The 12866-nt window shown below is 43.2% G+C and overlaps 1 protein-coding gene across 1 annotated transcript in view; it reads left to right on the top strand.

The window, feature by feature from the left end:
- The window catches only part of JAKMIP2 (janus kinase and microtubule interacting protein 2), a 178144-nt gene extending 167604 nt beyond the window's left edge, over positions 1-10540 (top strand). Inside the window, exons 22-23 of the mRNA XM_075344611.1 lie at positions 1291-1364; positions 5489-10540. Of these exons, the coding sequence (XP_075200726.1) occupies positions 1291-1341 (51 nt within the window). The 3' untranslated portion in view covers positions 1342-1364; positions 5489-10540. The remainder of the gene's footprint in view (positions 1-1290; positions 1365-5488) is intronic.
- Positions 10541-12866: the final 2326 nt, after the last annotated feature.

Genomic DNA, 12866 nt, shown 5'->3' with positions numbered 1-12866 from the left:
ATATCAATTTCCTGACCATGTAATCCACGGAGACACTGAGTGCTCTAGAGTGAAAGACATTCTTTGTAGTAGAAAAGCACCTTGAATGCGATGAATAATCCATACAAGGGTGATTGAAAATGAGTTTTTCCATTTAATTACAATTTAGACACTAATATAATACATTTTCGAGCCGATCTGAATAAAATAGATATACCAGGGAATTGTTACTTTTGTTGTAGAACTTGTCCCTTTTTCAAAAACAAAGTGTAATGCGGGCTTTACACGAGACGATATATTGTGCGATATGTCGTCGGGGTCACGGTTTTCATGACGCACAACCGGCATAGCGCACGACGTCGTCTCGTGTGACACCTCTGAGCGACGCAGTATCGCTCACAAATCGTGAGTCGTGTACTCATCGTTAACTTTCATAATATCGTTTATTTTCATGGGTGCAGGTTGTTCATCGTTTTCGTGGCATTACACGTTGCTCCGTGTGACATGACAGGAATGATGAACACAGCTTACCTGCGTCCCACAGCACCCTCCGGCTTAATAGAAGGAAGGAGGTGGGCGGGATGTTTACATCCCGCTCATCTCCGCCCCTCCACTTCTATTGGCCAGCTGCCGTGTGACGTCGCTGTGATGCCGAACGTCCCTCCCACTTCAGGAAGTGGACGTTTGTCGCCCACAGCAAGGTCGTCCGAAAGGTAAGTACATGTGACGGGGGTTAAATGAGTTTGTGCGCCACGGGCAGCAATTTGCCCGTGGCGCAAAAACGACGGGGGCGAGTACGATCGCTCGTGCTATAGCACGATTGGTCGACTCGTGTAAAGCAGGCTTAACACTTGACCAAAGCTGAAAAGTTAAACGTTTTTGATTCCCAAAGTCCATTATACCCTGCACTTCAAGGACATGGAGATCTAGAGGGCTCTGTTAGCCTGCCCCATCAGATCGTCAATACCAGATCATGAAATCCCTTGAATCTGTAGACAGAATACAGTATTTTTGTGTAAATCAGCTGAGCCATAGTTTTATGATCATGGGCCCAAATGCAAAAACAGTAATAAGGTCCAGGGTAGACCGATCCTGAGATCTTTGGCCTAATAATATTCACATGATTATCAATATCTTGTGTATTATGTTATCTTTTAATTCACGACTGGACATTAGCAAATTGAACTTACCAGAACTCGAAGACAGATCAGTGAGCAAATTGTGAATAGTCTGTGATATCACTCATAGGTGTTAAGATTATTTTTTGTCACTTCTTCCATTTTGCTAAAAACTTACCTTTTTCCTCTGCAGTTCCTTTTTCTATTCTTGTTCTTTTCTCTCGCCTTCATTCTTTGGCCTTGACATTAATGTTACCTCTTGATCAGGTAAGAGCTATTCTTTGTCTTTCCTAACATTGATTCACTTTACGTTGCTAACATTGATGTAAATTATCTAGAACTTAACAATGTTATTAATAAACCCCTGTCCATAGAGGAATGCCCTAAAATTGATCCTCAGGACAACGAACAATAAATCCTATTGCCTCTCCCAGTTATTGAGTTAGCTCTCAACCTATTATCCTCAGAACATATTGAACAAATTCCCCCCAGGTTGGAAGTGAGTTGTTCAAGGTTAAGGGCCAAAAGATACGGCGCTGCTCAAAGAGTTAAGGCACCGTCACACTTAACGAGATCGCTAGTGAGATCGCAGCTGAGTCACAGTTTTGGTGACGTAGTAGCGATCCCGTTAGCGATCTTGTTATGTGTGACATCTACCAGCGATCAGGCCCCTGCTGTGAGATCTCTAGTCGTTGCAGAAAGGTCCAGGCCATTTTCTTCAAAGGCGATGTCCTGCTGTGCAGGACACATCGCTGTGTTTGACACTGTGTGACAGGGTCACAGTGACTGCTGAGATCGTTATACAGGTCGCTACTGCGACCTGTATTGTTCCTGCATCGTTGGTAAGGTCTGACTGTGTGACATCTCACCAGCGACCTCCCAGCGACTTACCTGCGATCCCTATCAGGTCGCATCGTTTTCGGGATCGCTGGTAAGTCGTTGTGTGTGACTGGGCCTTTACATTTTTGGGGTAATGCTCCTCTGGGAAATATTCAAATTGTCCCTTCAGGGAGGAAGGAGACAAACTCTTGTGCCACCTATTGGAAGTAGTAATCCTAGAAGTCAAAAGTGGCCCTTTAACAAGCCTTTTTATATGACTTCGGATTTATGCCAGATCAGAACCTCAATTTGCAGACACGAGGTTTCGAGGTGATTACCCCTCGCTAGTGCAAAGTATGAGGTCTGATCTGGCAGCTATAAGACTCCTCACTGGCAGACAGATTGTTTTGTCAGGTTTCCGCAAGGAGAAAAGTTTTCCCCTTAGAGTCCACTAAAGCTTCTCATAAAGCCAGATCAGACCTCATACTTTGCACTGACTAGGGGCAATCACCTCGAAACAGTGTGTCTGTAAAATGAGGTTCTGATCTGGCATAAATCCTAAATTTGGCAACCAAGTTCTTAACTGTGGAATATGAAGGGCATTAATCCCCCAATGTCTGTGACATATCACCATGAATATCCTTCGCGGACTTTCCTTGCAGAAACAAGAATATTATCACTCCTCTGCTCTCAGTTGCTGTGAATATCGCATTAGACTCCACCATTTTGTTTTCCCTGTAGTCTGTAGAACACTGTTGCCATAAGCAACAAACACAAAATGTTGAAAACATATATTAGACACATAAGACTTTCATGTGATGTAACATTCGTTACAATAGAAAAAAACAAAGACTTATCAGCATCCCTTGTATAATCTTGCCATCTTAGAAATATCACAAAAGCCTATTTATTTTATATTACAAAATTCCACTGGCATACCCCATTGGATTACTGTTAGGCTAACAAATAAATACTTAAAAAATAATAAAAAGCAAAAAATGTGGTCATGACACACTGCTATGGGAGAACCTTCTGCTGACTCTATGGGGGTAATGTTCCTCAATGCTGTACTATCTCCCATCCTAGGCCCCTTCCATGTATCGTGAGATTTGAGTACAAACCTCCCTCCATCAGCAAGGGTATTGAAGATGAAACGTGGCTAGGTCTTTCAGCATGATAATGATCCCAAACACTGCCAGGGCAATGATGGAGTGGCTTCATAAGAAGCATATGAAGGTCCTGGAGTGGCCTAGCCAGTCTCCAGATCTCATCCCCATAGAAAACCTTTGGAGGGAGTTGAAAGTCCGTGTTATAAGCGACAAGCCCAAAACATCACTGTTCTAGAGGAGATCTGCATGGAGGAATGAGCCAACATACCACCAACAGTGTGTGCCAACCTTGTAAAGACTTACAGAAAACGTTTGACTTCTGTCATTGCCAACAAAGGATATATAACAAAATATTGAGAGATGAACTTTTGTTATTGACCAAATACTTATTTTCCACCATAATTTGCAAAAGAAATCTTGCCAAATCAGACAAGGTGATTTTCTGGATTTGTTTTCTCATTTTTTCTCTCATAGTTGTGGTCTACCTATAATGTCAATTACAGGCCAACCTCATCTTTTTAAGTGGGAGAACTTGCACAATTGGTGGCTGACTAATTACTTTTTCCCCCCATCCTGGTATATATGTCCCTCATCCTGAGATATATGTTCCTTATCCTGATGTCACTTATCCTTTTATATATGTCCCCCATAGTGGGCCCATTGTGTTGTATATGCCTCCCATCGCGCCACACCCATAAAAAAATATACTCCCTTCCCTCCTGTCTCCCGATGTGCGGTGTCCTCTTCTGATCCCAGCAAGTGACATCAGCGTGTAAGCGGTGCAGCACATGACGTCAATGCCATGTGCCCTCAGTTACATGCCGATGTAACTTGCTGGAAAATTCACTGCTCCCCATGCCCATTATTATCAGTGAGTATCAGACACACATGATCGTCCAGCCGCTGCAGGAGCTCATCAGCTGCTGGAATATTCACTGCTCTAAATGCCTAGGATTATGTGTGTCAGGAGCAATGAATATTCATTTTCTTTAATAGTGGACACACATGATCACACAGCCACTGCAGGAACTCATCAGCTGCTGGAATATTCACAGCTCCAAATGCATGGGATTATGTGTATCAGGAGCAGTGAATGTTCATTTTCTTTAACAGTTGACACACATGATCAAACAGCCACTATAGGAAGCCGGTGGTTGGGTGATTACGTGTGTCCACTATTAAAGAGAGTGAATATTCACTGCTCCCCATGCCCATATTCATGCCCACCTCTTGGCGCCACATTCAGTGCTGAGAGGAGTGCGGGATTATGGGAGTGAGAAGCAGTAAATATTAATTTTCTTTATTAGCGGTCACACTTTTAGCAACCGTGCCACCTCCTGACTACTGTGACCCTGCTCTTTCCTCCTATGACCCGCTCCTTTGATGCCGCCACCCCTGTTACCCCACACACACACAGCCACAGCCAGGTACATCTGGACTATAAATCTTTCCTACAAACTTTTTTGGGAAAAAAAAGAGGGAGTCTTATAGTCTGAAAAATACGGTACATACATGTCCAATATAACAACTTTTTGACAGTGCATAGTGATAGCAGCACTGAAAGGAGACACACAGATTTAAAAATAATCCCTTGAAAAATCATATTAATTAAATTAATTCAAACAATAGTCAGTTTTGCTTTTCCACCACGGTCTGGTGAGCTCAGTTGATAAGGGATGAGTTTGAGGTAGCTAAAGCCCATACAGGAAAGGGCACAACTAATAAGTAGCCAGGAGAAATTAACTCCATCTAATCCAAATATTTGGGAATTTTCCTGAGCAGCCCCAGCATATATACATAAGTAACTGAGATTTACCACCAATCTCCATTGTGAGATGGCAGGCACTCTTGAGGACAAGTGAAGAGTGGACCCATCACCACAATCCAGTATATTAAAATATCAAAAATTTATTAGATATTAACAAATCCAATGGATCCAAAACTTGAGAGAACATGCATAAGGGCACCTTACGCATTTCGGACAACAAGTAAAAACAAGTCCTTAATCATAGGTGACTAAATATACTCTTGAGGACATCCGGTATCTAACCACAGACTTTTGGGTTCATTTTAATTTATTCATTTTATTTATTTCCAGATCGCCAGATTGCTCATTAAATCAAAATTAAAAATAATAATAATAATAATAATAATAATAATAAATAATAGTTCAATTTCTTTACTTCTCTTGTGCTTTCTCTGTCCCTTTTTGTTATTTTGCTATGTATACACATATACCGTACATGTTGGAGCTCAGAAGTACCTTCTTTTCAGTTCAGATAGAGGTCCTGACGCCGATTCTGTGGACTCCACATATTCTGATACTATTAGTTTGTTATGTGGGATCTCTTGTAGACTGCATTACAATGATTCATTTCTTTGAAACTTTTTGTAAACTTTTTGTATTATATTTAGCCTTTCTTTATCACATAATACAAATTTCTTTCTTTGTCTTATTTTTAGATTTTAAGGAAATATGGATGAGCCCTTGCAAAAAGATCAATGCTTCCATATTTGCAGAGAGAACGCCTGTACTGCAGTGACAGACACAAGGCCTTGGAGTCAAAGCCATTGTTCCTTATCTGCTATGTTATGTTGCAGTGTGATCGGTCTGAAGTCACAGTATATATGCTGCACTCAGTGGAAATGTAAGCGCTTATCTAACAGAGAACAAATGTCCTGAAGAGGAACAACAGGTCAATAGAAGAATGCGTCTTGGGCATAGAACCAAAGCTAACGAGAAACAATCTACTCCCTGCTGTGCAGGGGAACTCTATTAATGTAACACCATATATCCAATGAAAGAATTAGGAAAAAATAAAATAAGCTGCAAATGGACAAAGCTGGAGACCTATCCCCATCCCGCCCAGGTTATTTACAATAAAATATTCATTGATTACAGTCTGGTTTACTTAATATAGGGATGCTATTCGTCTCAACTCAGGAATAGTAACAACTAAAATGTCATTATTGTAGGGTGGATGAATGGGAGGACTAACCCCTATAACAATGAAGACTAAATGGGCATCCATTTGTATTCCAGTGTGTTAATCATAAGGAACAAAGGCGAATGTCTATCAAATCTGTATGGGCAATCTACATTAGGTTGTATTGAATTATTGAAATTACCAGGCATAGTGAGATATCTGAGTACTGATGTGGCAAAGGCAGTCAAATAGTAATGATCTTAAAAAGCTATGCATCTGTGATGATACGCCTAGATTATAGAGTAGTAGGAATCAATATGTACATGCTGCCTTATGGTACTGTATGACAAATTACCTAACTTGATATTGAGAAATTGAACAGATTTAATAAAGCTGGTCATAAACCCTAGATAATTTTGGTGAATCACGTTGACAATTGAAAGGGAATCTGTCACATTGGTGTGCTATCTGCATGAAGCCCATTATGGAGCAGAAGGACCTGATGAGTTAAAAGGGAACCTGTCACCAGGTTTTCCGTATATAAAGTACAACCACCGTTAAGGCCTCTTTTACAGAATTTTCGTAAGCTGTCATGATTCCTCTGTGCAGAGCATCTTGCACTAAGACATGCTCTGCTGTGTTTTCTGGACTGCTGAGCTGGAAGGTTGATTGACTGTGCAGGATTCCATTCTGGTTCTGGGAGGTGTGTGCTCAGGTATTTCATCTTTTGGTAATTGCCGATTATTTACTGAGCATACTCCCCCAGAACCTTGCCAGTCGTACATTTTGGTTTGGTAGTTGTGCTGTTAACTTGTGTCTTTGCTTTGTTCTGATCTCTGTTTACTGACCCCAGACTGTTGCTTGACTTCTCTTTGCCTGCTCCCTGTTGCGGTCGTGACATCTTGCCTTTTGACCCCAGAACGTTATCTGACTACGTCTCAGTTTTCTCCCCGAAGTTATTACGTATCTTCCTGGAATACTGACCCCGGTTCGTGACCTGACTATGCCTGAATTCTCCCTGTGTCCATATGTGTCCTCCTGTTACCAGACCCCGGCTTTCCTGACCACTCTTCTGTCTGTACTACCCGTAAGTAGTGACTTGCATTACATAAACTATATGTAAGTCGCCAATCGCCTCTGCACAGCAAACCTTTTATTATACCAACGGATGGAGCGCTCCTGTCTGATGGTGGTCTCTGGTTTTGATTCAGTGCCTCCTCTCTGTTCACCACAATCACCATCGTTCTTCCCTTTTTTACGTGTATGATGCGTCATTGTGTACCTATGGCGCTCTTGCACAGGCATTCTTCCATGTGCCCTGCTGAAGCTAGAGCAAAGAACTGTCATGCCCATTCACCAGGTAAGGCCAAATAGTACCTAAGGCCTGGAAGTAAAGCTGGAGCATGCGCACTACAGTACTTTAATCTTCTCTCAGCAGGGCAGAGCATAGTACACCTGCGCAGGAATGTGATGTGGAGACGCTATGTAGATGACATAGGACAAATCATCCACATGAAGAAGGGAAGGTGGACGGTTGTTGGAGAAGAGGTGGAACTCGATCAAGACCAGAGACACCCATTGGACCAGACCGCGCAGTCTGTGGTATAATAAAAGGTCTTTTTGTCCTACGAAGAGAAGACTGGGGACATACATACAGCTTACTAGAATGCTGTAAAGGCGGCATTAAGGATGGTGGCCAAACTTTATATTGGGAAACCTAGTGACAGGTTCTCTTTAACATACAGTTATGTAGGGGGGAAAAATACTTTTTTTGTTAGATTCAACTCTTCTACTTTCTACACTTAAGAGTCCAGTAGGCAGTCCAACTTTCTGCTTGACTTCTATCTCTCTATACACAGTTGGACAGTGATGGCTGAGGCATGGACTGTTGTACCCCTAAGTATAGTAAGAGCAAGGTTTAAATTAAACACAAATTCTGTATAATTTGTAATTTTACTGCAGAACTACATATCAGTCTGCACAGCTCCTTTTGCAGCTACCTGCATATCGGACACCATCTTTCAAAAGACAGTTTCCCTTGAAAGCGTATAGGGACATCTGCTTGAAAGGCGAACAAGAATTAGGCATGCTAAATTTCAACATGCTTGACCCTTTGTTCCTCGGAGATAAGCAGCACGAGAGGTATTTGGTAGTCACTTAAGCTGGGTTCACACTAAGCGACAGCGACAACGACGTCGCTGTTACGTCACCATTTTCGGTGACGTAACAGCGACCTTGTAAGTCGCTGTTATGATCGCTGCTTAGCTGTCAAACACAGCAGAAGCAGCGATCATAACTTCGCTACATGTGCAGAGAGCAGGGAGCCGCGCTTAGCGCTGGCTCCTTGCTCTCCTAGGTACAGTACACATCGGGTTAATTAACCCGATGTGTGCTGCAGCTACATGTCACAGTGCAGAGAGCAGGGAGCCGCGCGCACTGCTTAGCGCTGGCTCCTTGCTCTCCTTGCTACAGTATACATCGGGTTAATTACCTGATGTGTACTGCAGCCACATGTGCACAGAGCAGGAGCCGGCGCTGGCAGCAAGAGCGGAGGCTGGTAACAAAGGTAAATATCGGGTAACCAGGGAAAGGTCTTCCCTTGGTTACCCGATGTTTACCCTGGTTACAGCTTACCACAGCTGCCAGACGCCGGCTCCTGCTCCCTGCTCGCTTCATTTCGTCGCTCTCTCGCTGTCACACACAGCGATATGTGTGTCACAGTGGGAGAGTGACGACCAAAAAATGAAGCTGGACATTCAGCAACGACCGGCGACCTCACAGCAGGGGCCAGGTCGTTGCTGGATGTCACACACAGTGACAGCGAAGGGACGTCGCTGCAACGTCACAGAAAATGGTGACGTAGCAGCGACGTCGTTGTCGTTGTCGCTGTGTGTGACACCAGCTTTACCCACCCTATTTCAATAAATATGCACACTTATCTTATATGAGAGTACATACGTATGTGGAAATTAGGGGAGATATCTTTCAGTTACTTTGGCCAACAGTTATTTAAAGTATACGTCCAGCTTTAGTTCAAAATGGCAATTTGCAGTGCCTTATGCCTGAAAACTCAGAGCCTACTGTATACTTCATATACTGTGCTGGAGACACACAATGTATACTCGTGAATGCAAACATAGTTCTGATAGCAGGAAGGGCTACCGAGGAAGCCCGTTCCTTCTGGCATTGTACATACTCAATTCTGAAAGCAAATGTTTCTTACATATAGCAATACTTGTTATTAATTGTAAATTGCCACTTGTCTAAAGTCTACTTAAAAACGTTCCTAAAATTAAGTTATACACTGTATATAGACAAAAACCTAGAAGACATCAGTATGCTTCAAGAAATACCATCACCTTCACATTTAATGAACTTATGGGCTAAATAGTTTACAGTTTACTGTATGAAAAAAATGAACTCAGACGCAAACTACAAACTTGGTAATAAAATTCACTCGAAAGACACATATATGACAACCATTTAGGTTAGTCAAACCTTGGATTGATTTTTTATATTTTATAAATGAAATGTGCAAAGGCAACTAGCATTTTTACTAATAACTAAGTGAACCAAAATTTACCAGAAAAAGTCCAGATCGCTTTTCCAGTAAGCCAGTATTAGGGGCAACAGCCCCAAAAGACAGATACTCTTCATGCTCTGGGCAATACAATCCCGCCTCTTGAATGCCATTGTTGTGTCCTCCATAAGTTTGGGAACGCCCAGACTCATGCTCTTCATGCTCTGGGCAATACAATCCTGCCTCTTGAATGCCATTGTGTCCACCATGAGTTTGGGAACGCCTAGACTGATGCTCTTCATGCTCTGGGCAATACAATCCCTCCTCCTGAATGCCATTGTTGTGTCCTCCATAAGTTTGGGAATGCCCAGACTGATGCTCTTCATGCTCTGGGCAATAGAATTCCGCCTCTTGAATACCGTTGTTGTGTCCTCCTTGAGTTTGGGAACGCCCATGTAAATGGAACTGCTGACTGTGGATGTCTGTTCTTTCTTGTACATAAAGCATTCATGCTCTTTTATTGTTGCACTTGTGCCTTTTCCAATGAAAGTGAAGTCCACTTAAGAATCAAGCCGAAGTAAGCATGCCGGTGTACTCACAGAGGAAGAGGTCTAGAAGAAAAAAAGAAGCATGAAGTGTAAGATGCTAATGAATAGTCAATGGCCAGTGTCCATATTGCAATCTTGTGAAATGATATGCTACAGGAAAACGTCATTGAAGCTGGACATTTCATTTGTAAAGCACTGATTGAGTTGAGGGACATTAACTGATCCACAATAATCATTGGGTTTTCTAATAATTTTACACTGTTATCATTTTTCCAGTACATGTAAGCATCCAATGTTCACTAGGCTGGTACTATATATTGTACTTGTGAAAATAAGACTGTACAGAATTCTTGAACTGTGTATATATTAGGATTCGTTACTGGAGCCTATACAAGTGTACTTCTTCTAATTAAGGAAATGACTGAATTGCTTTGTCCTGCATATTAAACTGTACAGTTTTCTTTTATACCATACAACTCTGACATCATTTATATATTCAGCTTTTTTTATGATTTATGTGGCTATTTAACACTAAACCATTTGTCAGGTCATGTGTCTATTGTATCAGAGTGTTTATGTTACCACAGGTGGACCTAAAGTATTATCTAAATTTTATACTTGACCAGAGAACTGTCACGCACGTGACTAACAGGGTTAAACCAGATACTAAAACCCCCCAGTAGATGTAACTACACACAGGGTACACAAGGGTTACAATATAACGGAGGTCCCTGCTACTAGGGAGAGGGGAGCGGGGTCATCACCAGAACTCACTTGCAACTGTACTCTGTACTCCCTGATGTCCCTATACGGGTTCTTTCACCCCATTGCCGACAATGTTACTAAGCCCTCTTTTGCCCTAAACTCACCCTGGCTAGTGAGCAGGCTGGTGAGATCACTAGTCTCATCTCTACAATATAGAAACAGAAGGGTAGGAAAACAAACAGGGGAAATAGACATTAAAAGGGAAAACTCTGCAGGCAACTTCAGTGCAGCTGACACCACTGCTGCACAGAACACAACAAACTTCTTCCAGAGCAGGTTGCTTCCAAAGTGGACAACATAGAAATGAGGATTGAGTTTTTATCACAGGCATCAGCTGATCAGGCACATAACCTTAAATAGTGAAGGGGAAGGAGCTCAAAGTCGCACTTGAGATTGAAAACTACAGCCAGCAGCCAGGCAGGAAATCCTGCTAGTAGTGCTTATAGCACTATTAGCAAAAAGGTGGATATGCCAGCAGCAAGGCGCTGTGACCTTCTGATATCAGCCTCATGTTAAATGGTGATACCCTTCAAGGCCCCCTCTGAGAGCTGCTTTCTCTTCACTCTATTCTCCGTCGGGCAGTACACTTTACTGGGTCCGCAAAGCCTGAGCAAGACTGGGCTCACTCAGTTCTGCGTCTCTTTCTCCTTTCAAGTCTACTACAACCTGTCACCTCTGATCGCCGTCACCTTAATTAGTTTCCTTTTGCAAGTTCTTGCTGCTCTCCTCTCTACTCTAGTGTCCCTACAGCAATACACCACTCTCACCACTCTGCTACATCTGCATTTTTTGCTTCACTACTATATTTTCTGGTCTTTCCAAGTGGGCATGGCTCACAGTAGTGTGGCACCCCAGTGGCCCTGGGAGCCACAGTGCCATTGTGCTCATCACTGGGAGCAATGCCATGCTTGGAAACAGTGGGTAAATCTCTGGCAGGTACACTAACATGCAACACCACTTCCTCCTCCGGGCCAGTAAGGGGAGCTCATAACTTGTGTTGAAGGGAGCCTCTCTGGACATTCTAACTTGGAGGAGGTATTAGGGAGCAACAGGAAGCCAGACCTCAGAACAGTAGTACAAAGAAAAGAGAACGGTCGCTGTCTGAGAGCTGCTGCCCAGCTCTCCAGGACAGAGTGCATAGAGCGAGACACCGGCGTCCCAGACTACTGGGTGCTAACAGTCCAGTAGTAATGCCGGAGGGCAGAAGAGTTCACCTCCTCTGGCCCACCTAAAATCCGGAGGCGAAGTGGCAAGAAAGAGCCTGGGGTCACTGCTACAGAGTGGGCCCCAGTACCGGCTTGCGCTACCTGTCAGACGGAAGACTTAACACACTTAGAAAGAGGGACCTTGTGCAGCTTCAGGCCACAGCGACCTACAACTGATCATAGAAGGAGGCTTCTAACTACTGGGTAGAGAGAAATCCTACTGCTGCTTCCAGGCTGACCCGATCACCAACTCCTGAAGTTCACCAGATACCAGTAGAAGGTAAAAGGAGATTCCAACCTGTGTCGTCCAGTTCTTGCCATCACCCTCAGCCCTGCACCCCCAACGTATTACTCTGTTCCACCGTCATCATATCCCTGGGAACTGGCTTCACCTGCGGGAAGCAAATCTATCCTAGCTGCAGTGACATCCGCCCCAGAGGACAGCGACAGCAGCGGTAGCTGTTACCTGGCCGCATACCACAGGTAGCGTATTTTATCATCTAAAGACTTTCCATCCTACCACCCTCCACCCTCCTTTCTGTATACCTAGGGGTCATGAAATCGGGTCAGGCCACCCCGTGATGACGCAGAGGATCTGCACCACCGGCCCGGCGACGGGACGGGTTAACCCCCTCGACCCCTGGGTGCTACAGTAGTCTCTGGGGTGTTGCTTTAGGTTGCCCAGTATTATTACCCTGTGATCCATGACGCTGTGATAAAGACCATTAAACTGAATAAAAAGGCTCTATATGGAACCATTGGCAGATTTAAAAAGGGGATTTCAAACAAATAAAGTTCATTTTAATCAATAGATCTTGGAATAATAATAATTTCCACAATTGGATGTGTTTAATAAAAATGTCCCTATGATGAGAT

The sequence above is a fragment of the Anomaloglossus baeobatrachus genome, chromosome 4, assembly GCF_048569485.1.
Source record: "Anomaloglossus baeobatrachus isolate aAnoBae1 chromosome 4, aAnoBae1.hap1, whole genome shotgun sequence".
Classification (NCBI taxonomy): Eukaryota; Metazoa; Chordata; class Amphibia; order Anura; family Aromobatidae; genus Anomaloglossus; species Anomaloglossus baeobatrachus.
The sequence above is the reverse complement of the archived record's forward strand: the minus strand, read 5'-3'. Positions and strand labels throughout refer to the sequence as shown.